Below are 24,989 nucleotides of genomic sequence, written 5' to 3'. Positions count from 1 at the left end.
ATATACACATACAGTTGAGTCGCGTATGGCGCGGTTAATTAGAGGCGTTCTGTCCCTCGAAAAAAAATGCTAGATTTTCTGGAAAGCATAATTTGGTACAGAATAGTGGGTCTACTATAAAAAAAAAATGTTTTGCTTATCCTAATGTAATTCAAAACAAAGTTATGAATATTAAGAACATTTTTCTTCAATAAGCTTTGACAGAGTTGTGGTATTATGATAAATGAAATTATGAAACTTTGGTTGCACAGCAGCCTGAATCTATGACCTGTTGTTCGTTGTTTTTTGGTCTACAAAAACTTCTGTACTATCAATTTTAGGCACTTGATACACTAAAGCAATTAATAAATCACGAACACAGACTTTACTTGTTCATTATGTATTTATACCTTGGAGATAGATTTATATGACTTGGCATTCCAAACCAAAACAAACCTTCTTCTTTTGACCTGTATCGCTTTTCATCGGCTCATCACCATCACTTCTGGTACTAACTCCCCTCTCTGCCTCTCGTAGTTGCTACATTCTACAATTTGGTGTTCCACTGTTTTCTTCTCCCCAGTGTCCTATACCTACAGCCCTTTGTGTTGGTAAGTCGTGGTGAGAGTGAGTTCGGCCCCTCAGCAGCTACTTTCGGTACTGTGCGGATTTCGGTCTTTTAAACATCTATTTACCACGAGTTCTACTGACTAGACTCTGTTTGGTACTTTCCAGATTAAATATTAGTCTTCGTGGAATCTATTGGAAAAATGGTTCAAGCGGCAGTAGATTAGAAAAAATGCGAGAATGGTGTAAGCTTAGGTACTAGTATTTAACTTGTAATAACTGAATGGTAGAGTGTTTCTCACCACTTCACATGAAAAATGTTAGCATAAACACTTGGAATCAATGTCTTGTAGACTATAGGCACAGTGCATTATGATTTATCACGTGAGAGATTTTAAAGTGTACGAGCCCTCATCGCTTCAACAGGCCTTGACTTAGTTTTAGTTAAAGTAGCTAGCGATCACTGGCAATTTTGGGGGGGACAGAACTCCTCTAATTGGTTCTCAGCAACAGCCGTGCCATAGGAAACCGTGTCTTATGAATCCGCGTCATATGCAACTTGACTGTATATATATATATATATATATATATATATATATATATATATATATATATATATATATATATATATATATATATATATATATATATATATGTGTGTGTGTGTGTGTGTGTGTGTGTGTGTGTGTGTGTGTGCATTTTTTACCTAGTTGTAGTAGGATTTGAACTAGGTACGTGTTGTCCTTACTTCATTATCTGCTTTTGTCCAACTTGCTTTAAATTTATGGATGTTTTTGACCCTCATTATCTCTGCATCCAGACTAACCAAATATCAATGATTATATTGGGAAGCCAAACTTCTTTACAGTCTTCCTGCCTCTTGTTTTCCTCAATTTATGTTCATGTCTCCTTTTCCTTTCCTTACCAGCAAGTGTTCCCTGTCTACATGTTCCAGTCCTTTGTGTGTGTGTGGAGGGGGTGTACAAGCATGCATGGATAAACCAAAGTGTTCCCTGTCTACATGTTCCAGTCCTTTGTGTGTGTTTGGAGGGGGTGTACAAGCATGCATGGATAAACCAAATACCATATTTGTGTGAGGCACTTTAATAACTAATAACACACTAGACTGAAAGACAATATTGCATAATGAGTTACTTTCAATAAATCTATCACAAACACTTAACCTTTGGCACAGGAGGAATGTTACAGTATGCTAAATACTTAAACACAGTTCTTTGCAGAAACTTCCATTTTATCTATCTGATATTGCTGCAACTGTATCATGTCACTTCAGTAATGCCTGTATCAGTAATTGCTGAAAGATACACAAGTCATGAACCAATGCTCAATCTATGTTCATAAATGAGGGTCGACCATCCCCTCAAATACCTACTCCAATCTGTCCTTTTCTTGCCCCACACCCCTAAACACACACCCAGCTCCTTCACTCATCCTGCTAAGCCACAAGTGCTACATTGCTCCTGTGTTGCTTTGGTATTTGACTTAAAATATAACATTACCCATAGATAATTATTATAAATTCTATGTACACCATGTAAAATGTGCTGCTGCTCAGATTGGTTGATTTGAATAATACAGACATTAAGTTTCATGATAAAATAATCCTATAAAATAAGTTGCTCATCTCAATTCTGAGGGTGAAGATAATGTAGAACATACTTCTCAGTCTGCAGGTGTAGTAAGGGAGTTGCCTGACAAAGCTTCACCAGCTTCAGTGAAATGATGTTCACAACTATTTAACCAAACCTCTTGCCTCTTTGTCAACTGCATGTTATGCAGTATCCAGGCAGCACTGCATCCTAAGGACAAACTTTTTAATAAAAACTTTATGATTAAAATAACCATTATTCAATGATACTAACTTTGCAGTAAAATTCATAACACATCATCTTTGGTCAAATGGTGCTGGACTACAATAATTATGAATGAAATTAAAGGGACAGTAGATAATATAATAAATAAAAGAGTCAGTACAAATATAATGAAAGATTAATCAAAATTGAACAGAAAAGCTATAAAATACAGAAAAGTTAAAGGGTGACGAGCTGTTACTATCAAGTATGATAACTTTTGGTTACTCAGACTGATTTATCATCAACAGAGCAAAAAAATCAAAATTAATCAGAAAGTAATAGTTAGGAACTACAGCATAGCCATGCTGTGCTATAGTTCATAGATAGGGCAGGTCACTGTAAAAACACAACACAAACCACAGCTCGTTTAAGAAAAACTGATTTTTCATGTTACTTATGTGTACTACTCTAAACCAATATAGCAGTCACTTTTTAACAGAATTTTGAGGTATCCGTCAGGAAAATAGGAAGGAAAATAAGGAAAACATATACGTATAGCATCAACAAGTGTGTAGAAACACGTTGTAATTAGCGCTTGAATTCAGACCTCATTGTTCTAGTCTCTATGGAGATGCTTTACTTAATTTCAATCTTATATGGCTGTGCATAATCCCTTGTAGTAATTTTATATCAGACTTTTCTGAGTTTTTAACAAAGTGGATAAAACTTAAGTTTAGTGAACCAGCTCGGAAGGTGAGTGATAAGAGCCACAGTGTGGTATCACTGAGGCTCAATCAAAGGCTTCAGTAAGGCACATCTATACTAAATCACAACTTTGATTATTCAGTCTGAATCATCAGAGTTTTCAGCACCATAGTCATGACTCTCGAAACCAGAGTTCCTCTGCTGATGCTCAGGCCCCTCATCAAGTATTGATATGACGATGCCATTCTTGGCTAGGCTGCGAGGAGTTTGGTTATCCCTGAAAACAGTGCACAAAGGAAAAAAATCTTAGAGGAAGGGTAATGATCATCATCATCCAAATCCATTTCCCGTTCTTGACAGTAATTCAAATTAGGTTAATACCCAAAATGTGTTAGAAAGGCAAGATGAGGGATTACCATCCTTGTAGCACCTATGGGGAAGCATTAACCCATCACAGATCATGACAGCAAGTCACTGATACTTAATTTTGCTTCATGGCACTATGAAAAACAATTTTCCCAAATATACATCTTTTATATGTCAAACGAAACTACTTAACCCCATGGCGCACTATGACATGCATGGCGTGGAACTAAATGTTGCACAAAAGTTAACCCATGACGCCTCTTGCAGTGTAATTCAGAAATAGATGGTGAGCTACGCATAAGCATAAATGAAAATTGGTTGATGCATTGACATGTTTTAGTTGGCCAAGAAATTTTTTAGCTATGGAGGTGGGAACATAAGGTTAGTTGAAAACATGTTTACACATACTCTATTCTGCATACATAAATGGGTATAAAGTGTTATTTTGTATTTTTAGTCATGTTATACTACAACCAATAACAAAACCACCAATACAATATTTACAAGGATAAAAGTAATTTGTCAGGGTGAAAACTGACGAAGAAACAAAATATTTCAGCATGCAGAAAAAGGCCCAGAGGCGGCCAGATGGGAGGGGATGCAAATATCCATGTAAAATGAAACTCATTGTGTGCCAAGGGGTTAGTAGTTTCAGACGGTGGTGGGCTGTACAAATTCATTACTTTTACTAGAGGTGTGCAGGCCAAATTTTGCCCTGTTGATCAACTGCTAGGTATTATTTATTTGAAACTTCAAAGGACAATGTATTTTCTCCTCATTTGTGAATGAGATTTGTAATTCATGCAAGAAGATGCTGAAGGTAGATGGGGAATAAAATTACAGATAATGAAAGCAGTTTTATGTAAGATTGTTAATCCTGGCACTGAGTTTGTTGACTTCTGGGTGGGATTGACTTGGACCTGTAGATGGATTGGTGTGACACCTTCCCATTCTACTTGCCTGTGCCAGCAATCACCATCTGACTCTGTTTGGTGTCATTTTTAATGCACATGATACCTCCTGCTATAGTCCATTCACTTCAAGTCTAGAAAAAATAAACCACTACCTGATATATCATGGTATCCCTGACATGTTGAGCAAGAAAACTTATTTCGTGGATTTTAAAAAATTATTCGTTAAAAATCAACCCCAGGCACTCCCCTTAAGCTACTTTAAAAACAATGTCATCTGATAAAGAAAATTCTCCTGAAGATGATGGTGTCCACAAATTATCGATACATTAGAGAGGAAGGGAGGTAAACTAGTTTTTATACTAACTTAATAAATTGTAATATTAGGCTATCTATGCTTTTATGTTACGAAGCCACTCGTCCATCGCCTACAACTTTGTATTGTATAATAGCTTGCTTACCTCCCTTCCCTTCTAATGTATCGATAATCTGTTGACACTATCATCTTCAGAAGAATTTTCTTAATCAGATGGCATTGTTTATTTTTACAGTAGCTTAATAATTCTATGAAAAAATTGGCATGGAATAAAGAGCAGTATAAACATTTATAACCCCGTCTTTGACTTCAACTCACATTATTTCCTTTATTTTTTGTAAATATGAGTTATTTTTAAGACTCATAATCTTTCTACTATCCAGTGATGAACAAACCAAGTATGCATTATGTGACATGAGTGGGCTACAGAGCATAAAACTAGTAGTCTGTTTCTATGATATTTAGGGGAAGGCCGCTTAAGGCCGCTGTCCAACCAGCGGTGAGCTTACAAAAGCAGCCTAGGATCCTATTGCAAGCTACAAATAGACAGAGTACTGGAGCCAGGGATCTAGCTAGTGTTAATGGACTATAGTAACCTTATCGCCATCATTCAACAGATCCCATATGGCAGTGCAGACACACTCACCTATTGGTTATGTCCTGTTGTGCACCGTGGTCCAGCAACACTCTGACCACTTCACTGTGGCCACGCACTGCAGCACAGTGAAGAGGAGTGTCTCCAAGTTTGTTCTGTAGGCATAGGGATCTACAGAACTTCAAGGAATCACCATCACACTACCTCTCACTTGCCATTTGCCAGTTCCTTCCTCTCAATTTTCTCCTTCCTATTTACATTAAATTCTAATTTTCTTCACTTTTGCTACTACTGCAAAGTGGCCAGAACCATTAAATATTCCTCTCACAGCCTTTGCCTTCAATACAGTTTCCTTCACCCTATTACCATTACCACAACTACATAATCTATCAAGCTCCTCTCTCCACCATTGCACATAAAATGAAACCTCAGTTCTTGAACTTAATTTGTCCATAAAAGCTGTTCAGAAACAGACTTGTTTGAAAACAGAGACTATTTTCCCATAAGAATTAATGTGAAATGGATAATCTGTTCCTCAATCCCAGGTGATTAGTTATATACAGTCATACAGCCGTACCCTGCTTTATGTTATTTTAACTTTATGAAATTTGACTTTATGCCACTTTTCTGAAGTAATTTTTTGTTTGGTAAACAACATTATGTCTGACTTTACGTCACTCAGCAACATCTACACCAGATGAACAAGAGCAAAACCTGATCTGAAACAGCACCATTTTGTAATGTAAAGTAAAAGTCCGTTCACCTGGATTCCAGGAGGTCATGGACCCTCTAGATTATCAGATGCAGGGGGTCACGGACCCTCTGGATTATCAGATACAGGGTCACAGACCCTCTGGATTATCAGATGCTGCCCACTTTGCACACAAGAAGTCTCCTTGTCAGAATAAGAGTACTGCCACTTCTTCAATCAGCTTTCCCCCCCAACTCTCATCCAGGGTGGTTTTAATGTCCACCACACTTATTGGGAACTGTCTCCCAGCAGCTCAGCAGAACCATTCAGGGCACTCCCTTGCAGCAATCCTCTAGGGATCAATCTATTTAACATCATTTTTTTTATGGGAAAATTATATCAGATTAAAAAAAATCAGTTTCTGAACAGCTTTTAGGAATGAGTAAGTTTGAGAACCAAGGTTCCTTTGTATTCCTAGTAAGCCAAGTTTCTAGTGCATGAACTTGTGCCACCCATATTCTCATGTATTAGGATGCCTACTGTACATAATAATGATTCGTTTGCCAATCTGCTTGGTAAATAATTATACAAATTCAACCTCACTTACAGAGCATTGCTATTAGCAATTTGCATGCTTTGTGTACCACTGCTGCTCGTCCAACCTCCTAGCTAAGTGACTCATACCTTAGATGCTTGGTCTCTGATCTGTAAGAGACATGCATAAAGCGCAGGGATATTTTATATACTTTTGGAAAAAAGAGCGTTTCTGGTAAATGTGGAAGATAGAAATGAAGAGAACATGATCTAGAACACACCTGCAGGTTTATCGCCAGCTTGGGTTCCTTCAGAAGTCTCATGAGGCATTGCACGTGGCCACCCTGGGCAACCCCATGCAAGGCAGAGCAGCCACTCTTGTCCAAGGCATTGACAGACACTCCAGCCACCAAGCACTCATCCAGGAGCTCAAAGTTGCCTCTCCTTCCAGCATCCACAATGGGCATCCTGGCATTCTCACTGCTCACTGAGGGAAAACACAAGGTTCAGGAAAGATATTCTGCAAGTCTTAATGGGGTAGTGCAGTTTCCTAGAAACTGCTTGTTTTCCTTTTTAACCAAAAAAACTTTTTTTTTCCAATTATGTATATATATTCATTATTTCTCTATTCCAGCAGCAACTGTAGGAACATGGAAAGCAATAATATGGAGGAAGTGAAGAGATATCAGAACTGGTAATAAGAAGGAGTATTCCACTGAAAAAAAAATGAAAAGTATTTTAACCTGTGCAGTGTTTAATATGCACAAGTGTACCCCTTAAGTATCCGCACCCATACTGGCCTCACCCACCCTCAGCTGACAGTCCTCAAATCAATTAATTAATTAGGATACTGGCCTCCCCTGCCTTCTCCCTGGCAGAGCAGAGATTCTCACTGTTTGATGGCTGCTCACTAACTGATCAACCAAATGACTCTGTTGATGACATCATGGCAAGCTCGCAAGATCAGGCACGGGCCTTTACACAGAGATGGCCTTGGTTCCACCCATAGTGTCAGGTTGGCATGTGAATAATGTTTGGGTATTGAATGGATGCCGCCGAGAGCATGAAGCCTACCAGTAGCTTTGGGGTCAACTTTTACGGCAAGTATGGGCCTAACCCATAATTTTGAGCTAATAATCTTGAGGCTGACTTATACGTCGGGTCAACTTGTATGCCACAATAAACGGTAATTAACACCTAGACAAACAACACAGCCTTCACCATCATCATCATTTCATCGACGCCTGCTCCTAGGAGCTCCCACCAGGGGATAGCCACGGCAAAATAGCTTCTATCTTTCTCTATCCAGACATTCCCTCCTTGCCTACTCAAAGTTTCTCAAAGATCTTTCCCCCCTCTCTCAAACGTACTCTTGCACCCTATCCCTCCATTTCACTGGAAGTCGTCCTCTAGCATTCCCTCCCCTCATCTCACTCCCATACACCCTTCTGGTCATCTTACTCTCCTCCATTCGCTCCATGTGGCCAAACCACTTTAAAGTCTGTCGCTTCACTTCTTCCACCACTCCACACTTCTTCCCTTCACCCCTGTGACACATTCCAAAATGCTCGTACACACTTTCATTACTCATTCCATCCATTCTACTCACACCACAAGCACTCCTCAAATAACTCATTTCCACTGCCTGCACTCTAGACCTCTGACTTTCATTCCAGGCCCACGTTTCACTTGCATATGTGAGGGTTGGTACTATTACTGTATTTCTCAAATCCCTCTTTACTCTTTATTATTCTGAGGTTGAAGGGTTGTGCCATATGGTAGAACATACAGTATTCAATTTGTCTATTTACATACTCAGATGTAACTTGAATGTTTTTGGTTACATTTTACTTCAATTTTCCATTAATCTTACTAATCCTAGTGATGCTTAATCAATCAACACAGTGATAAAAATAACAAAGTGTATATACATGCCAGGAAGAAAATGATTGGTAAAATCTTTTTTGCTTGGTTTAAGGCATTTGGTTTAACCCCTAAAGGACGAGTGACCCACAGAAGGAAATATTGGTGGATTTCATAAGTGGACGAGTGTCCTGCGTGCGGATGCCTCTGTTTTCTTATATTTTCCTTGTCTCCTCGGGACATTAGCTATAGTTCTACATCTGAATGCACTAATGGACAACCTTAAGCCTAAATACACACACACAAAGGCCTAGAGGCTCAATCACACAGCTAGTTGTGAAGAATTTTTTTCTTTTTTTTTTTTTGGCTTCAGCATACAAGGATATTTGGATATAAAGCCAAGTCCTTTACCTCATGTGCACACATAGACATTATTTGTATATTTCTAATTGCTATTATTAGTTATTTCATTGTGATTTTCATTTGTTATAAGTATCACATGAGCTTTTACGAAAAATGTACAGTGGAACCTCGCGTCTGGCGAATGCATTACTGAAAACATCATGCCAAATGCAAAATTGCCAGATCTGGGGCAAACTTTAAATGGGGACAAATTAACAAGAGACTCTGATCACCAAAAAGTTACCATAATTTTCCCATATTTCCGTCCTCTTATCCCAAGGAAGTTAAACAACTACACAAAGTATCAACATAAGTAAAGGGTCATGTAGTCCTGCAAACTTTACTTCTTCAGCTTCTGTCTCTTCCTATATTCTTGCTTCAGCTTTGGTCCATCAGGCTTTTTAAGCAGCCTGCTACAACCACCTGCACCTCCCAAGGTTGCCATCACTAGCTGCCTGATACCGCCAGACACGAAACACATGCGTGCAGCACAAAAACTAGTCAGGGGACTGAGGGGAGGAAGCAGGTAGCTGTGGTGTGGGCTGTGTATGGTGGCACCGCAGTGTAAACAATGGTACCAATCAAAAATGGCCGCTGCCAAGCAAGAAGCTGGATGCACACAGAGCAATTGTTAGATGCGATACTGTTTCGCGAAATGAGGGGCTGTGGAAAGTTTCTAACCTATCGGCAGATGTAAAATAGCAAAATAAAATAACGCCAGATGCAAGGTTCTTTAATGAAGAGATTTTCTATTCTCTTTTTTCTATTACACTCTCGGTTCCACACGTCCTCTGCGTGTATCGAAACACATGAGAAATTAATCACAACAAGGAGAGGGTATTCCCCGGCTGCCTGGGATTGAACCCGCGACCAGCGTGACGGGAAAGCCACTCCTTACCGAGTCGGCCAAAGAGGTACCCCATTCGCTGAATGGGTTATGGGAGGCTCACTCATCAGGTCGTCGCTGCACTACAGTTCCACCATAGTTGAAAACTGGTTGTTTCTTGCATTCTCCGGATTCACCTCTTGGATTTTATTGTGTCCCTTAGGGATTAAACCGTTGTTTTATTTTTTAAGTGGCCAACCCTGATATAGAAGCATAAGCAATCAATAAAACTTGCTGCAAGGCAATGTAAGTCACCTCACAGCACAAGTATGGCCTCATGATTAATTTATTTCTGAATGACCACTTCTAACTAATTCAGAAGAAATATATATTCTCAAAACTAAAGTATTACTTATACGATCATTTAAACACATGGAGCTGCTTGCAAGTCATCCTGACTCAAAACTTAGTTCAACTACACAGTTGTACATAAGCAAAGACATGAGTGCAATCTTCATGTTGCTGACTGACCATATTTGCTACTTATATATTAATATAAAGCAAACCCTCTATTAATCGGACTAATTGGGGGAGACTTCATCCAAAATAGCCGAACATCCGAAATATCCTAAGTTTAAAAACTCAAGCATCACTAAGCAGAGGAGAGTTCACCAGCAATTCTGATTAATTTTTTAATAAACGATTAAGACATCAGAGGGGAGCTGGAGTAGAGCTGTATAAACATAAATTTATATGGTTCTGGAGTATACATAGTCTTGAGCAATGAGGTGGTGAGACGGTGAGGGCTGCAGCATTTGTAAATTTATAAATAAATAAAGTATGAGGCATGCCATGCTTGTCAGGAAAGTTGTTTCAGGTGAAAAAGTCATGGCTACATCTGGTGCACACAAATCTAAATTAGTATTGAATTTGAACGCTAATATAATTATTGCCTGTGAATGTCAATACAATCAAAAAATAAAAACAACCAATGAGCAGCCGTGTTCTACACTAATGAGGGTTCAGGAGGGGCAGCACGTGAAAGGCTGACAGCCTTTGTTTTGAAATGACATGGTCTGGATTGCACCAAATTCCTGGCTATAACCAGGTCTTGGTGCATCTTACAACATCCAACCTGATGTTGGCTGGACACATGCTTATATCCTGGATTTTGGTCTGATTTACGCATGTGTCCATAACCCTGAAAGGGTCCAGTTTATCTGGTATCCTGAATATAGAGGTCCAATTTATAAAGGGTTTACTGTATACAAATAGATTAAGAATAAAAGTAATAACAAATTGTAACATGAGATGCCACTTGTTCAATTTAACATAAATATAAATATGACCAAGGAAACCCCCCAATATCAACAAATGCATTTACTTTTCTGGAGGTCTCAGAAAATGCGTTTCAAACTGTTGGCATAGGATATATACAAATGTCAGAAAAGTGTGGCTAGTCACTTAAAGAATGACAGAAATGCTTAAGATAAGAGTCTGTACAAGTCAGAGTGGCCACTCACTTAAAGAATGACAAAAATACTTATAAGAGTCTGTACGAGTCAGAAGATGGTGCACAGCAGTATGGCTTATAGTTCTTTATGATCAAAGTGAAACATAAAGAAGGGCAATCCATGGGAACAACATCCAAGAGGGAGAGAAATCTCACTGTGAACTTAACCTGGTAGCAGCGACAGGCCAAATTTGTGCCATGAAATAACCCCCCAAAAATAGATGATACATAATCTGATCACAAATGCTTTGATATATATTATGAAATGTTTTGTGTGAGGGGTGAATTTTTCTCATTTTTCTCGCTTAGAGGGACCATTAAGAAACATGATCCCCGCTGCTACCGGGTTAAATAGAATGATCAAAACAATAGCAATGTTTAAAAACAAACAAATATACAAATACATCAACAGGAATGATGAGAAATGAATGATATAACAAGGAGAATCTGGGAACGTGATAGGCATTCTCAGAAATACATATGTTGTGGTGCTTTCATGGCAGGAATTTAATCCTACAGGACACTGATAAGAGATGGAAGTGAATTCAGTTGGTTGCTGTGCTCACCATGGTTGCTGGGAATGTAACCTTTCTTCTTGTCAGCAATGGCCAGAAACCAATCGGGGTCAGAACGGTCTGTCACGAAGAGAAGATCTCCCTCCTCGAAAGACAACTCACAGTCCTGCAACATATACATAAATCCTGCAACTCAGTTCTATCAATCACTTTCTCCAGCACAGATATGCAATTAATAAGGTCCCAAAGAGCTGCAGCCAGACTGGGGACATGTGCTCGAAAACTAAAGGATCCCTCACGCCGGCTAACAACCACTGAAGGGCAATGCTCAAAGGCGAATGATTCCCACGGATCACTTTGGAAGGCTTCAGATTTAATTAAACAGTGGTCGGCACTTTAGCCACTTTATTTAGCTAGAGAGAGGTTTATAAGATGTATTAAGCATTCTTTCTTTTGCTAACCACTTTCTAAAATAATTTTAAGGTGGCATAAGCCTTCTGAGATACGAAACTTAACATCTAATGTACTACTGAAATTTCCGATATAACAAGAGCCTCTGAGGCAAAGGAGGGCAGCCAGCTGTGGCCTTGAGGATGCCAGATGCCAGTGAAACACCATTCAGCAAGGGAGGTGAAGGAAGGATGAAAGCAAGGGAGGAAGGGAGGGAGGGAGGAATTAAAGTGGGAGGGAAGAAGGGAAGGGGGGAGGGACTTGGGAGTGTGGAAGGAGGGAAGGGAGGAAGGGAGGGAAGGAGAGAGGAAGTGGAAGAAGGAAAGGAATAAATGATGAAGGAAGGAAGGAAGGATGGAACCATCTGCTTTGGCCACATGTAGGGTGAGGTGGACATAACACGTACACAGTCACGAGACGTACAAAGGCCGTCTTGTTGAAGCAAAACATCAAGGAAAGTCTCGCTTCCTACAGAAGAAAGAAAATGGGACACCAAGAGCTGACGCAGCCATCTTGTGCCACAAGCCTCACGCATGAAAATGCAAGGCGAGTTTTTTAATTTTTGAGTTGTTTTATGCAATTTTCTTGCCTCATAATATTGTGTATGGTGATTGTGAATATGTCTTGACTTTGCTGATGAAGGTTTCCATGGCGAATATGATCATACTGAAAAGATATTAGCATGGAAAGATATTGTTGTGCCGAGTTTTAGTGTTCGTGGGAATCCCGTAAACAAACATGTGGGTAGTTCACGAGTCGTACAGCTAATGGACGCAAAATGTTATTGTAAAGCCTGGTTACATTTGACGAGCATAGAAAACCACCTAAAAATTACGAGTTAAAACAGTGTCACCACTTGCAGAATTGGAAGTCCAAACAATCTAAACTGATACCTCAAAGGAAGCCCACAGCCTAAGGATTACTTTAGGCATTTGGGTTTGAGTCTTAGTGCAAAGCCAGGTTTATAAGAAATTTATTTATAAAATTGTACGGGCCGTGACCACCTCTGGTCACAAGCCATACAGCAATTGAAAAAATAAAATAAAACCTTCCTATGGAGAAAAAATATTCTCTGGGGAAGCTCAACAGATACTCATAGAGGAAGCCCATTTCCTGAGAAGCATTATGCACTCTTTGCTCTGCCTGTTCGGGCAAATACAGATTTTTAATGAATGTTTTCCCGCTAGTAGTACGGGTTGTGTCCACCTCACCCTATAGCTGAATTCTTATTGCATCATGTGGTGAAGCAAGTTATTAAATGCCACCAAAAACAGAATACCACCAATTGGTTTTCATTTCCTGTTTCAACCAAGAATGTTTTGCCCTATTCATGAACATCAGCTTTTCCATTACTTGCATGTGATTGGTTAGACATCACTGAATCCTTGCCAGGAGTGTCACCGGGTGGCATGACTATTCGTCTTCCAGACACTTCACTATTTGTCTTCCAGACACTTGGCCAATGATAAGCCAAAGGGAGCAAGGTGACTCTTCGTGTATCAGCCTCCCAGAACTCACTTGCACTGATTATTACAGTAGGACCCTTTAAGACATACTAAGGGAGAATTTTGAGCATACAGCCTCTAATACCTAGTCTAGCACAACTAGCATTAGGAGAGGTTGAAGATATTGAACCTAGTTTGGAAGACAAAAGAGAAAGGGAACTTGGAATGTCCTAGTTAGATAGGAGTAGATATGGAAACAGGTTACACAAAATTTATTCAAATCCTGTATACTACAGCTAGTTAGACACACATGCTTGTGTGGCTACCTGCCCCACCCCGCCCCACCCCACCCACACATAAACATACAAACAAAGTAGAAAAAGCCTGTGGAGACTAGACCTGCAAGGAAAGAAAAAGATTTTATGACAATGTACATGCCTCCCTACACTAGAACAGCTCAAGGGCAAAAACAAAAAGAACCAAAAATCCCAATATGCACTGCTCATATAAAAGCAAGCAGAAATGGGTGGCCAAAAGAGAGACCAACTCCAGATGGACAGCTGTCTTGATACTACCCTCTTGGAAGCCCCTTTACCCGAACCACAGTCCACTTCACCTGGTACTCACTCGCTTTGCCTTATAGTTGGAGATCGCCTCAAACGCCTGTACATGACCTGCCAACAGACAGTGATATCAGTGTTTGAAGTACACATTTATATACTATGGTAGACTCTGTGTTCATTCTGACACTCACACACAAGAATGGGATGTATTCTGTTCAATCATAGTATGGAAAACATCTAGACTTCATTTTAACATAATATAATTTTATGCAAGTTATCATGATGAGTGGTTATGGTGTATTTGCCAATTCAAACTCATCAAGCCATTATATTCATCAGGAAAATAGCTACCCTGGCAACCTTAACTGAGGTATGAAAATGAAATACTGTTCTAATAAGGAAAGGTAAATGTTATTTTCACAGTAATTCATTGTACTAACCTCACTTTTTCAGTATTTTTATGAGTATTAATTGGAAGGGTGTGCCTGAATGGGCAGATACACTATATGGTGATGAATGGACAGTCATCACCACATCCTCCCCCCCACCCCCCAAGCCAGGGTACTGATAAAAAGATGGGAAAGTCTTAGAGAGGGCACATAATCAAGGACAGGATATGGGGGAAGGCGTGGGACTAACGGGCAAAAGATAATTGACAAATGATATGGTTAAACGGGTAGAGCTTGATAAATAAAGCTACAACACTGGGATGACTCCAGACTCTGATGTGCAATGACACCTCCAGTATACTGTAAGAGGTTTTTGTCATGATCAACACCAAGATGCAAGGCTCAAGAGTGCATTTATGTGTGTGTCACAAGTGTGTTATTTCATGCTTCTTAGATTATGAGTTTTTTATTTGTGTTGTACTTGTGTTGATTCAAACCTTTTATGCCCTACTCTATTGATTTTCTAATTCCCATTATACGTAGTGCAATTAGTTAAGTTGATTTAAATAAAGTGAAAGCTCATTCTGCTCTTCCCTTTTTACTTTCATTTGCTAGATATAATACAAACCAGCACCAAATTAATTGTGAGAAGTAACCTCCCTTTCATTACTGTGTACATACATACATATATATATTATATTATATAACATGAGTAACTCTTATCCTGCATACTGCAGCTAGGTACATACACACCTTTCCTGACAGGGGGTGGAGGAGGAGCTGCTCTGGCTGGAGTGGACATCTTGACTGCTGCTGCTGTCACCACACCACCTGCAGGAGTAGGGCACGATACACTGAGGAACTGGTGGAGGCACAACAAGGGACCAACAGGCTCTCTAGGGCTGACCTGTATAGGCTACATCACATATAATAATCAAAGTGATATCTCTCATCTTTAGCTGTTAGACACCTGGCCAACCCTTCATGGCTTGTAGGTTCAATATTTGGAATGTTTTTAACCTTACACAACAAAATAAGATGTAGGAGTATATAAAAAAAAGAGCTTCAAAGTCATACTAATCATATATACAAAGACATACATGGCACACCCATGTTCCATGCAAACTGCAACTCACTGACTGAAAAGGTTTGGGAATTAATCTGATCCCATAGTCACATCAAAACCACTTCCACCTGTTATGAAAGGAGTTACAAATCATATGAGCATCTGTTGTGCATATGTTTGTGTTGTCAGCACGGTTGTGGATAACCAAACAACTAGTAAGAGTTTTCTATACCCTGAGTGCAAGCTCCTCGTCTTTGTATTGTTCATTTACTGAAAAGCCCATAACACTTGTATATATAAATATTTTTTTCATTTGGGGGTAAGTAATCATAAATAAAATGGTAGTCCACAGAAGGGGCAGGTATACACCTTGTAACGGTCTGAATGTGAGTGAACGAGAATGTGAGTAAGTCAGTGAGTAACAGAGTGAGTAAGTGTAAGCGAGTGCATGAATGAACGAGAGAATGTGAGTAAGTCGGACAGTAACTCGTTCATATAATAGCACAAGCATCTGTAACTGAGGAAGTGGAACTGGGTAAGATGAATTGAGTAGGTGCATCTAATGTTAGTGACATTTAATACATTAAAATGTACCAGTATTGACAAGGGTTCCTTTATTCCTATAAGTTTCCAGATGACATTCAGTTCAGAACATCAGAAAGCACTTTGTTAACCTCTGAACCTTCATGAGATTCCTGATGAGATGACTGACCAAGTGACTGTCCTTTATTTGTGTGTTGTAAGTTATGTGTGTGTATTATGTACCTAAAATCCAAATGTGAAGCATCAGTGAGCTCTTGTTCCATTTACTAGTTGAAAAATACCTAGAAGGATGGGAAGCTGTTTGCTGCTCTCATGGACTTGGGAAAGACCAATGACAGGGCTGACAGGAAGGGTTTATGGAATGCCCTGAAGTTATATGGTGAGAGAGTGTTTATTTTTACAAGTGAAGAGAGGTACACAGAGATAGAGGAAGTAAGTTTATATACAGAGGAATATTTCTACATAAGCATGTATAGAGGGAGAGGTGGTATTACAGGAGCAAATGGATTGGAGTGGTGAAATGGTTGTTGAGGTTGTGAGTAAAATGGATACAGAAAACTTGAATGAATTCTTGGCAGAGGGACATGTAACTTGGGAGTGGAGGGAACCAAAACTCTGTGATTGATTATAAATGTTAGTTAATGAAAGAATGTGTGAAATTGCTATCTGTAAATGAGTTGATGAGGATGGAATGATTGATATTGTGTTGGATCACAATCTGCTGGTGGTGGAGTGCTTGCTGTATGGTAAGGTGAAACAAACGCAAAGACTAGAAGAAATCAAGGATGAGATGTTAATTAGGAGAATTTTCAGGTAGATTTGAGTGAAAGAAGCTGGGAAGATGAAATTCTAAATAAGATGGATAGTTTAAATGAGAGATTGATATTGAATGTGAGAGGTGCTGCAGGCTGGCAGATAAAATTTGTAAGAATAAATGAATGGAAGTGTATAAATCTTGGTGACATGAAGATATCAAGGATGCCAAAAAGAAAGAAATGAATGAGGGTAAAGGGACATTGCAGATGGTTGAGAAAATAGTGGCATGAAAGTGAAGGAGATGAGGGTGAATATCAGAATGCTTGGGCAACATACTGTATGTAGCAATAGTAACCGTTAACCCGGTAGCAGCGACGGGCCAAATTTGTGCCATGATACAAACCCCCCAAAATAGATGATGCATAAACTGATCACAAATGCTTCGATATATATTATAAAATGATTTGTGTGAGAGGTGATTTTTCTCATTTTTCTCGCTTAGAGGGACCATTAAAAAACATGATCCTCACTGCTACCGGGTTAAAGATCATGAAAGCAAAAATGAAGTGTGATCCCGTATCTACGAAAAAAGGGTTGAATGAAGGTGGTTGTGAATGGCAGAGGTTGATGAGAGAAGAGGAGATGGCTAAAGTGAAAATAAGGAAAGCTTGAAAAAGAATGGTAAACTGGTCACAGAGAAGGAAAAAATCAAATTTGGTCAAAGAGTTATGGGAAAATATTGAGAAGTGTTGGTGTGGTGCTTGATGTGAAAAGTATGTTTAACACTCAACCCAAAGGATGTGGATGAGCTGAATGAAAGGATCAGTGTAGATTAAGTCAAGAAGTGTGAGATAAAGTATGTTTGGTAAGACAGCAGGATCAGATAATATCCCATATGAGCTTTACAAGAATAGAAGTCGGGAGATGACTGATAGGAAGACTAAGGCATTTAATGGTGTGGGAAGAAGGGTGCCAAGAATATGGAATGAATGTAGAAACCTTATTGCATTACTGAGGACACAAGAGTAAGAACGAATTGAACTACAGGCCAACAGCCCTGATGAACACAGCAGGTGAAGTGTTGTTATTTTTATTTTACAGTAAAGGAAGCAGCTCAAGGGCAAAAATATATGAAAACAAAAAAGTCCTCCCACAAGCGAAGTATCTACTACAGCTAGGAATAAATGTGCGCCAACTTGCCACACGGAGACATAGACTGAAATTTGAGGATATACAGAAAAGAATGAAGAACCAAGACATTGAAGAATAAAAAAAGCAATCATTAGTCTAAGGAAAAACTTGAAATATAATACAAAATAAACAAAATATCTTGTGTAAGGAGTGTCTGTACAACCACACCCTGGCATCTGTAATCCTCAACAAAGCAAGGACAAATAGCTTACAACTGAACAACAGGAAAATATTGAATATAAAAACACACAATACATCATGTTCGAGGCAAACCTGGAAAACCTAGAACACTTTGTACCAGACTACCGGTCATACTGCACTGCGATGACCACTCTGCAACAGTTACACCACACCAGATGACCAAGCACAACAAAAGAACAACTTGTATGAGATGTGGAGAAACAGAAATCATTGAAGAAAAGAACAAGGACAACAACAGCACAGTTCAGGAGATGCCATTACTGGGAGGGTTACTGGGAGAAAGTAACATGGTGTCCTTGATCACTGACATCAGAGAGCAAAGGTGTCACTTGTTATGGAATTTATACAATTCATTGCTAATATTCTAAAAAGCGACATATTCATAACACTATACAGCCTTATTTAATGTATAAAGAATATTTAATAAACAGGGTAAATAGCTAACATAAGAGAGTGCTGTATTGGGGAGATGCAGCAGGGCTTTGGAGTGTGGAGAGGCTCAGAGTCCACCCAAATGGACTTCATGTTTGTGTTGGACTATAGTAGTACACAAAAACAATAAAATACAACCAGAAATAGTGGTACCAAGAGTTGTGCCCTCCCATACAGTGGTTACAAATATATGTTCAATTATCTTTTAGTGCCCTAAAGTGTGTTTTGCTTGAGATCTTCAGGTCATTGTAAGATAGGTAAAGATATATATTTGTAACCTTATGGGGAGCTCCACCCCCTTTGAACCTAATAATTCTTACCACTGTGTTGGGGGATTTCATAGTTCAAATGTCTACTACTAGTTTTTCAGTGAAATGATTCTGGAGAAACACTGATAGAGCTGTGCCCATGTTATTTAAAACTAACCTAACCAGGAGTGAATATACAGTCTATCCTTAACTCAAAATCTTAACTGGAAACTTCACATCTCTCTCACTAAATCAGCTTCCTTGAGGTTGGGCGTTCTGTATCATCTCCACCAGTTCTTCTCCCCCGCACGGTTGCTATCCATATCCACAGGGGCCTTGCCCACCCTCATATGGAGTATGCATCTCACGTGTGGGGGGGCTCCACTCACACAGCTCTTCTGGACAGAGTGGAGTCTAAGGCTTTTCGTCTCATTAGTTCTCCTCCTCTTACTGATAGTCTTCTACCTCTTAAATTCTGCCACCATGTTGCCTCTCTTTCTATCTTCTATCGATATTTTCATGCTGACTGCTCTTCTGAACTTGCTAACTGCATGCCTTCCCCCCTCCCGCTGCCTCGCCACACACGAATTTCTACTCAAGCTCATCCCTATACTGTCCAAACCCCTTATGCAAGAGTTAACCAGCATCTTCACTCTGGAACAATCTTCCTTCATCTGTATTTCCTCCTGCCTACGACTTGAACTCTTTCAAGAGGAGGGTATCAGGACACCTCTCCGTTTGAAATTGATCTCTCTTTTGGCCACTCCTCTGCACTCTTTTTAGGAGCAGTAAGTAGTAGGCTTTTTTTCATTATTATTATTATTTTTTTATTTTTTATGCCCTTGAACTGTCTCCTTTGCTGTAAAAAAAAATAAAAAAGATGGTGTGCGTGTGTGTGTGTATTTACCTAGTTGTATTTACCTAGTTGTAATTTTACAGGGCCTGGGCTTACGTTCGTGTGGTCCCGTCTCCGTATCTATAATTATCCAACTTTTCCTTGAAGCTCTGCACACTCCTCGCCGATACTATTTCTTCACTTAGTCTGTTCCAAACCTCTATATTTCTTTGTGGGAAGCTGTATTTCTTTATGTCTCTTGAGCATCTTCCCTTCCTCAACTTTTTACTATGTCCTCTAGTATTCCTGCTGGAAGGTTCTTCTGTTATTAGCAATTTCTCATTATCTACTTCTTCCATTTTACTCATGTGTGTGTGTGTGTGTGTGTGTGTGTGTGTGTGTGTGTGTGTGTGTGTACTCAGTTCTGTTCTCCCTCTGTACACTGAGTGGCTACATCCTCAAAATACTCACTCAAAATATCATGAAACTCACCACTGACGGCATCCTTACACCCTATAAAACCCAAGCTACTACAGCGGTCGAATTCTGACACTACGTCCACAATACAAGCACACTGTAGAGGCTGAAGGAGAGCCACAATACAGAGCCTGCCACTACAGAGAACACCACAGCCACGAAATCACACTATGGTGGCTGAAGGAGAGCCACAATACAGAGCCTGCCACGAGACACCACACCCACACAATGGCACATACTACACTACACTACACAGGGTACATCCAGGGGTAAGGTTGGTATTCTCAGACGCTTCCGCCCCTCACATCAACTACTTCCAAAGGTCAGTCGGGTTTTCATGTTTTTCTGTGAGTGTTTTTTTTTAGCTTGATGGTACCTAAGTGTCAAACTACCACAAGGGATCACAAAACTACCCATGGGAAGGCTCAAAACTCCTACGAAAGCCTTGACAAATATATGAGCTTGGGCGTGACATGTTCAGGACCCGCCCCGAGCCTCCCGTACGTACCTTCCTGCGGGCGCCGCGGGTGTGTGCCTGCTGCTGCTGCTCGTCCAAGGCAACAGGTGTTCGCTCGCTCTCACCTGTTCCTCAAGCACTCACTCATTCCTCAGTTCGCTGATGCACACTGCAATATTACACCACTATTCCTTATTACAGCACAACCCGACCCTCTATGCGTGAAGTCGTATGGGCTACTGCATGAGGAGGGCGTGCCGTGAATGACTGTGGGACCAACTTTTAATCGGGGACGTGCGGGAGGAGCGTATGACTGCTGTGGCGTTATCAGTACACGTCCGGTGTAGAGGTGGACACACTTGTAACATGTTCAAGAAAACTAGATTTTGGATTATACATTTTCTTTCTCAGAGAGAGAGAGAGAGAGAGAGAGAGAGTGTGACTGGAATGATAAATTGTACTGCCTGGGGGTTGGAATTGCATGCTCGTCCCTTCTCCTTTGTTGTTTTACTTGCAACAATAAACTATCAATCAATCAATCAATCAATCGGTACACGAACAATCTGAGTGTCATCAAAGGTCAGTATCTATTTCCTTTACTGCCACTACAGCTATTTTGGATGGAGGGGGCCGAGTCCCATTTAATTTTTTTTTCAACGGAGTGTTTTGATCGAGGTCCCATTTGTTGTGCAAGTCAATAATAACCATAATATGCCCAATGCCCAATTCGACGAAGTGTACGTGGAAACACATATGGGTCGAGGGGGGTCGTGCACGGCCGTGAGTCATGCTCAAGCCGTAACGTCCAAACTGGGCCGGGCGAATACGCCGAACTGGCACACGGCCGAAACAACATATACGGCCTAAAAAAAATCATTTACGACCGAAATAACCAAGCTTTATCATGAAGTTTTCTTCAACGTTGCAACATGAAGTATTACTATATTGACGTACCAATAAATGCGTACGATAATATCATACGCATTTATTGGTACGTCAATATATAGTTACGTAACACATGATACGCTTCGCGCTGCAAAATGTCGGACGGCGGCTCGATATCAACTCCGACGTCAGCAGAGTACGTAGGTCCGCCTTTCCGGCCCATTAATTGTTTCATAAGGGCTCTAAGCTTATCTATCGTCATTTCTACGTATTATGAGGACGAAACTTTATTGCTGGTGAGTTTTAATTGACTTGTCTGCTACCGATTTGCGTTCTTTTGTTTCGCGGAAATTATTTTTTGAAAGGGGTGAGAGACAAAAAAATAGCGATTTGCGAGAGAAAACAAATGCCAGATAAATAAATGTTCATATAATATACACTTTACCGTACGTAAGCTACAGTTTTATGTTAGTTTCTCAGTGGTCCCTTATTAATTCGCTCCTGCGGCCTAAGCTGAGGGTTATATATTTTTGTTTAACTTTCCGTACCCAAGATCACATATTATTTGACAAGGCTTGTGCAGGAGTTTTGGGCATTTCTAGGGAGGATATAATATTACATGACACTCAAGATATTAACTCCTCTGTAACATGAACCCAAAAGAGCACTCATTAGAGACTATTTAATCTCCTTTCTGGCCTCATTAGATTATGGTTCATGTATATTCATCTGCCTTTTAGTGCCCCTATGGTGAGCCGCGGGTATTGGCTACCACGGGATGCTAAGGGGTACTATGGGGTACGTAAAAAAGAACTCCTCAGCCGTCGATCGGCAGCGCGGTTTAGCACACATACATTTCATGGCCATTTCTACAGTTGTTTTATCTTTACGCACTTTTTATGGTTTTCTGAGAGGCTTGAGAGTTTGTAGATATACGTATGACAACAGAAGACCAGTAGACCAGTTAAGTAGGAAATGATCGAGATATTGGCGCGTGAGTAATATCAATCTCGACCTAGTTTTCATAGGTCGTATTAATTACGGTTGTTATTAATTTTCACGAAGAATGCTGCCTCAAGTAGTTCAAGTAAACTAAAAAAAACTATGAAATGGAAGAAAAAAACACCCAAAATAGGTAATAGCAATAAACAAAACATTTATCGAGATATCACCCATGAATAATGTTTTGTCTTGTTAGACAAGCAGGATGATACATATATCCCTCTGTACGCATGTGTTCGGAACTCATTTATCCGAATATATGTTATTAAAAAGGCTACATATTGACATGAAGACAGCCCCAGAAACAATGTCTTGTGAATAAAAGTTTGCATGACGCCAGCCTCATACTCATGTGTCCTATAGCGCTCCCGCACATCACTGTGCCCATGAACAATGAACAGCGTTATGTGATCACGGTGTGAGCGTCCTGTCAGATCAATACTTTTTTTTTGCCCTGGGAAAACATTCAGATGAAGATGATTACGATGTCACAGATCGAAGTCAAGTAAGTCTAGGGGATTTGATCAGAACATTTCACTCCCTAGCCTCGACCAGAGGTGGTTGAATATTTACCTTCCCGGCTTCGGTGAGTTGTTTTATGAATGTTTCCCATTGTTTGGCATATGTCTGAACCCATACAGATTATCTGTAGAAAGTCAAAAATTCTCCGAAAGATTGGGTATTCAAAGAGCTGACAGAGGACAGGTTAAAAACCATTAGCCCCCAAAATTCAATAGAAACTGAAAGTACAGCAACTATTTCATTAGAAAATTAGGCTACATGCGGCCACGCCCCGTCGTTTTTAGAAATTTTGATTTGGAGTCATCTCTCTCTCTCTCTCTCTCTCTCTCTCTCTCTCTCTCTCTCTCTCTCTCTCTCTCTCTCTCTCTCTCTCTCGTCACCGCGCTGGAAACCATAAGTTTGAATCAGCCTTTGCTCTCACTGATACACTATCGCAGTACGGTGTAGGATGTATAAAAAATATCATTACACTTCAAAATCATCGTAAAATATCAACACAATTTCAACACACACACACACACACACACACACACACACACACACACACACACACACACACACACACACACACACACACACACACACACACACACACAATCATTTCCTTTTGCGTCATTCACGTTTCTTTTGTGTGCTTTACAATACACAACTTAATTAGGCACGTGTTTCCTTCCTTTGTACACTCACCTGAATAGTTCCGTTCATTCCTTCTCCAAGCAGACTCTCAGGTCCACCGATTTCAAAAGGCTCCCACACAAGTTGTCGGGGTTTTCATGGTGGTTTTATGACCCATGCGGTAGTTTTGCGAGACTTCCGCGCTGTGAATGGGACAAACACTCATGACAACTCGACCTAGCTCTTCTGACCTTAGAAAATCGATCGTAACAAGAACCACAAACATTTGATAATGAGAATGACACACCAACACTATTCCTCACTCACAGAATAATCGATATCAACTTCACACTCTTTTCTGTGGGACTGAATATTGTATCATCCACCCGGCTATAACTGGGTCCCCTAGCTCATGTCTTGAATAATATTTAGGCTTCTTTCTCCACCACTGGTTCAAACTCGACGACAAAGGAGACGGATATGAAAGTCGTGGGCAAGCATAATTTGTCCTAGAAAGAAATGGACCGCCTCGACTTTTCTCTGTAACATTCTGTCCATCCTGTCCGTGAGTCATGGTTGTGTTGAGGCCGGAAGGCACCGCCGAACGCTACCATAACACCCCGTGGACGTGACGCAAGAGAGTGACACAAGTGGGAGAGTGTAGGCTACATTACAACACGCGCCATTGATAGATATGTTATTCCGACGCCAAGCTGTCAGTCAGTGGTGCCGGAATCTTGTGTTGATCTGCCATGAGTGAGGGGTGATGGATTAGTTTGCTTGTTGTTGTTATTATTTTCTTCTACTTCTTGTTCTTGTTCGTCTTCTTGTTCTTCTTGTTCTTGTTCTTCTTATGCTTGTTATAGTTCTTCTTGTTTAACGTCCCTCTCTTCCCTTATTTATAGGGTTGGATGGCCTATGAGTCTCTCTCCCACTCTTGAAACCTTTCTTTCCGGCGCTTTCCGTCTTAACCCGTCCGCTGCGATTGGCACGGATTTGGCTTTCACTGGTAGCCTGGTAACATATATTCCCAGGTCTTTCTCTGCCTCTGTAGTGGATAGTGGAGTGTTTCCCATAATTCATAATGACTAACTAATCGCCTCTCTTGGGACTGTCAAATGTCTTCTCCATATCGACAAATAACTTGAAACATCCTTCTCATCTTCTCAGTATACATCTCTCCTGTACTTGCCTCATAATAGATATCACATCCGATGTTGACTTTCCTTTCTGGGAATCCAAAATGACATTCACCAATCATAGTCAACATCCTCAATCTCTCCACAAGTACCTTCTCCCAACGTTGCATCCCATG

The 24,989-nt window shown here is 40.1% G+C and overlaps 1 protein-coding gene across 4 annotated transcripts; it reads right to left on the bottom strand.

The window, feature by feature from the left end:
• Positions 1-1,634: 1,634 nt before the first annotated feature.
• Positions 1,635-24,178, bottom strand: LOC126986712 (osteoclast-stimulating factor 1-like). 4 transcript variants are annotated; one of them, XM_050843069.1, is made up of 9 exons: positions 24,002-24,178; positions 23,747-23,877; positions 20,702-20,819; positions 15,198-15,275; positions 14,120-14,166; positions 11,649-11,763; positions 6,760-6,965; positions 5,305-5,408; positions 1,635-3,342 (listed from the first exon to the last, which is right to left on the bottom strand). In XM_050843069.1, the coding sequence occupies exons 4-9, from the start codon at positions 15,244-15,246 to the stop codon at positions 3,204-3,206; spliced, it is 660 nt and encodes a 219-aa protein (XP_050699026.1). In that variant the 5' UTR covers positions 15,247-15,275; positions 20,702-20,819; positions 23,747-23,877; positions 24,002-24,178; the 3' UTR covers positions 1,635-3,203. The 4 variants fall into 4 exon arrangements, with proteins under 4 accessions (XP_050699026.1, XP_050699027.1, XP_050699029.1 ...); XM_050843070.1 differs by having other exon boundaries at positions 23,747-24,178; XM_050843072.1 differs by lacking the exons at positions 23,747-23,877; positions 24,002-24,178 and having other exon boundaries at positions 1,635-2,366; positions 20,702-20,971.
• Positions 24,179-24,989: the final 811 nt, after the last annotated feature.

This window comes from Eriocheir sinensis, chromosome 62 (assembly GCF_024679095.1).
Source record: "Eriocheir sinensis breed Jianghai 21 chromosome 62, ASM2467909v1, whole genome shotgun sequence".
In the NCBI taxonomy this organism is placed as follows: Eukaryota; Metazoa; Arthropoda; class Malacostraca; order Decapoda; family Varunidae; genus Eriocheir; species Eriocheir sinensis.
Note: the sequence above shows the minus strand (reverse complement) of the source record. Positions and strands in the feature narration are given on the sequence as shown.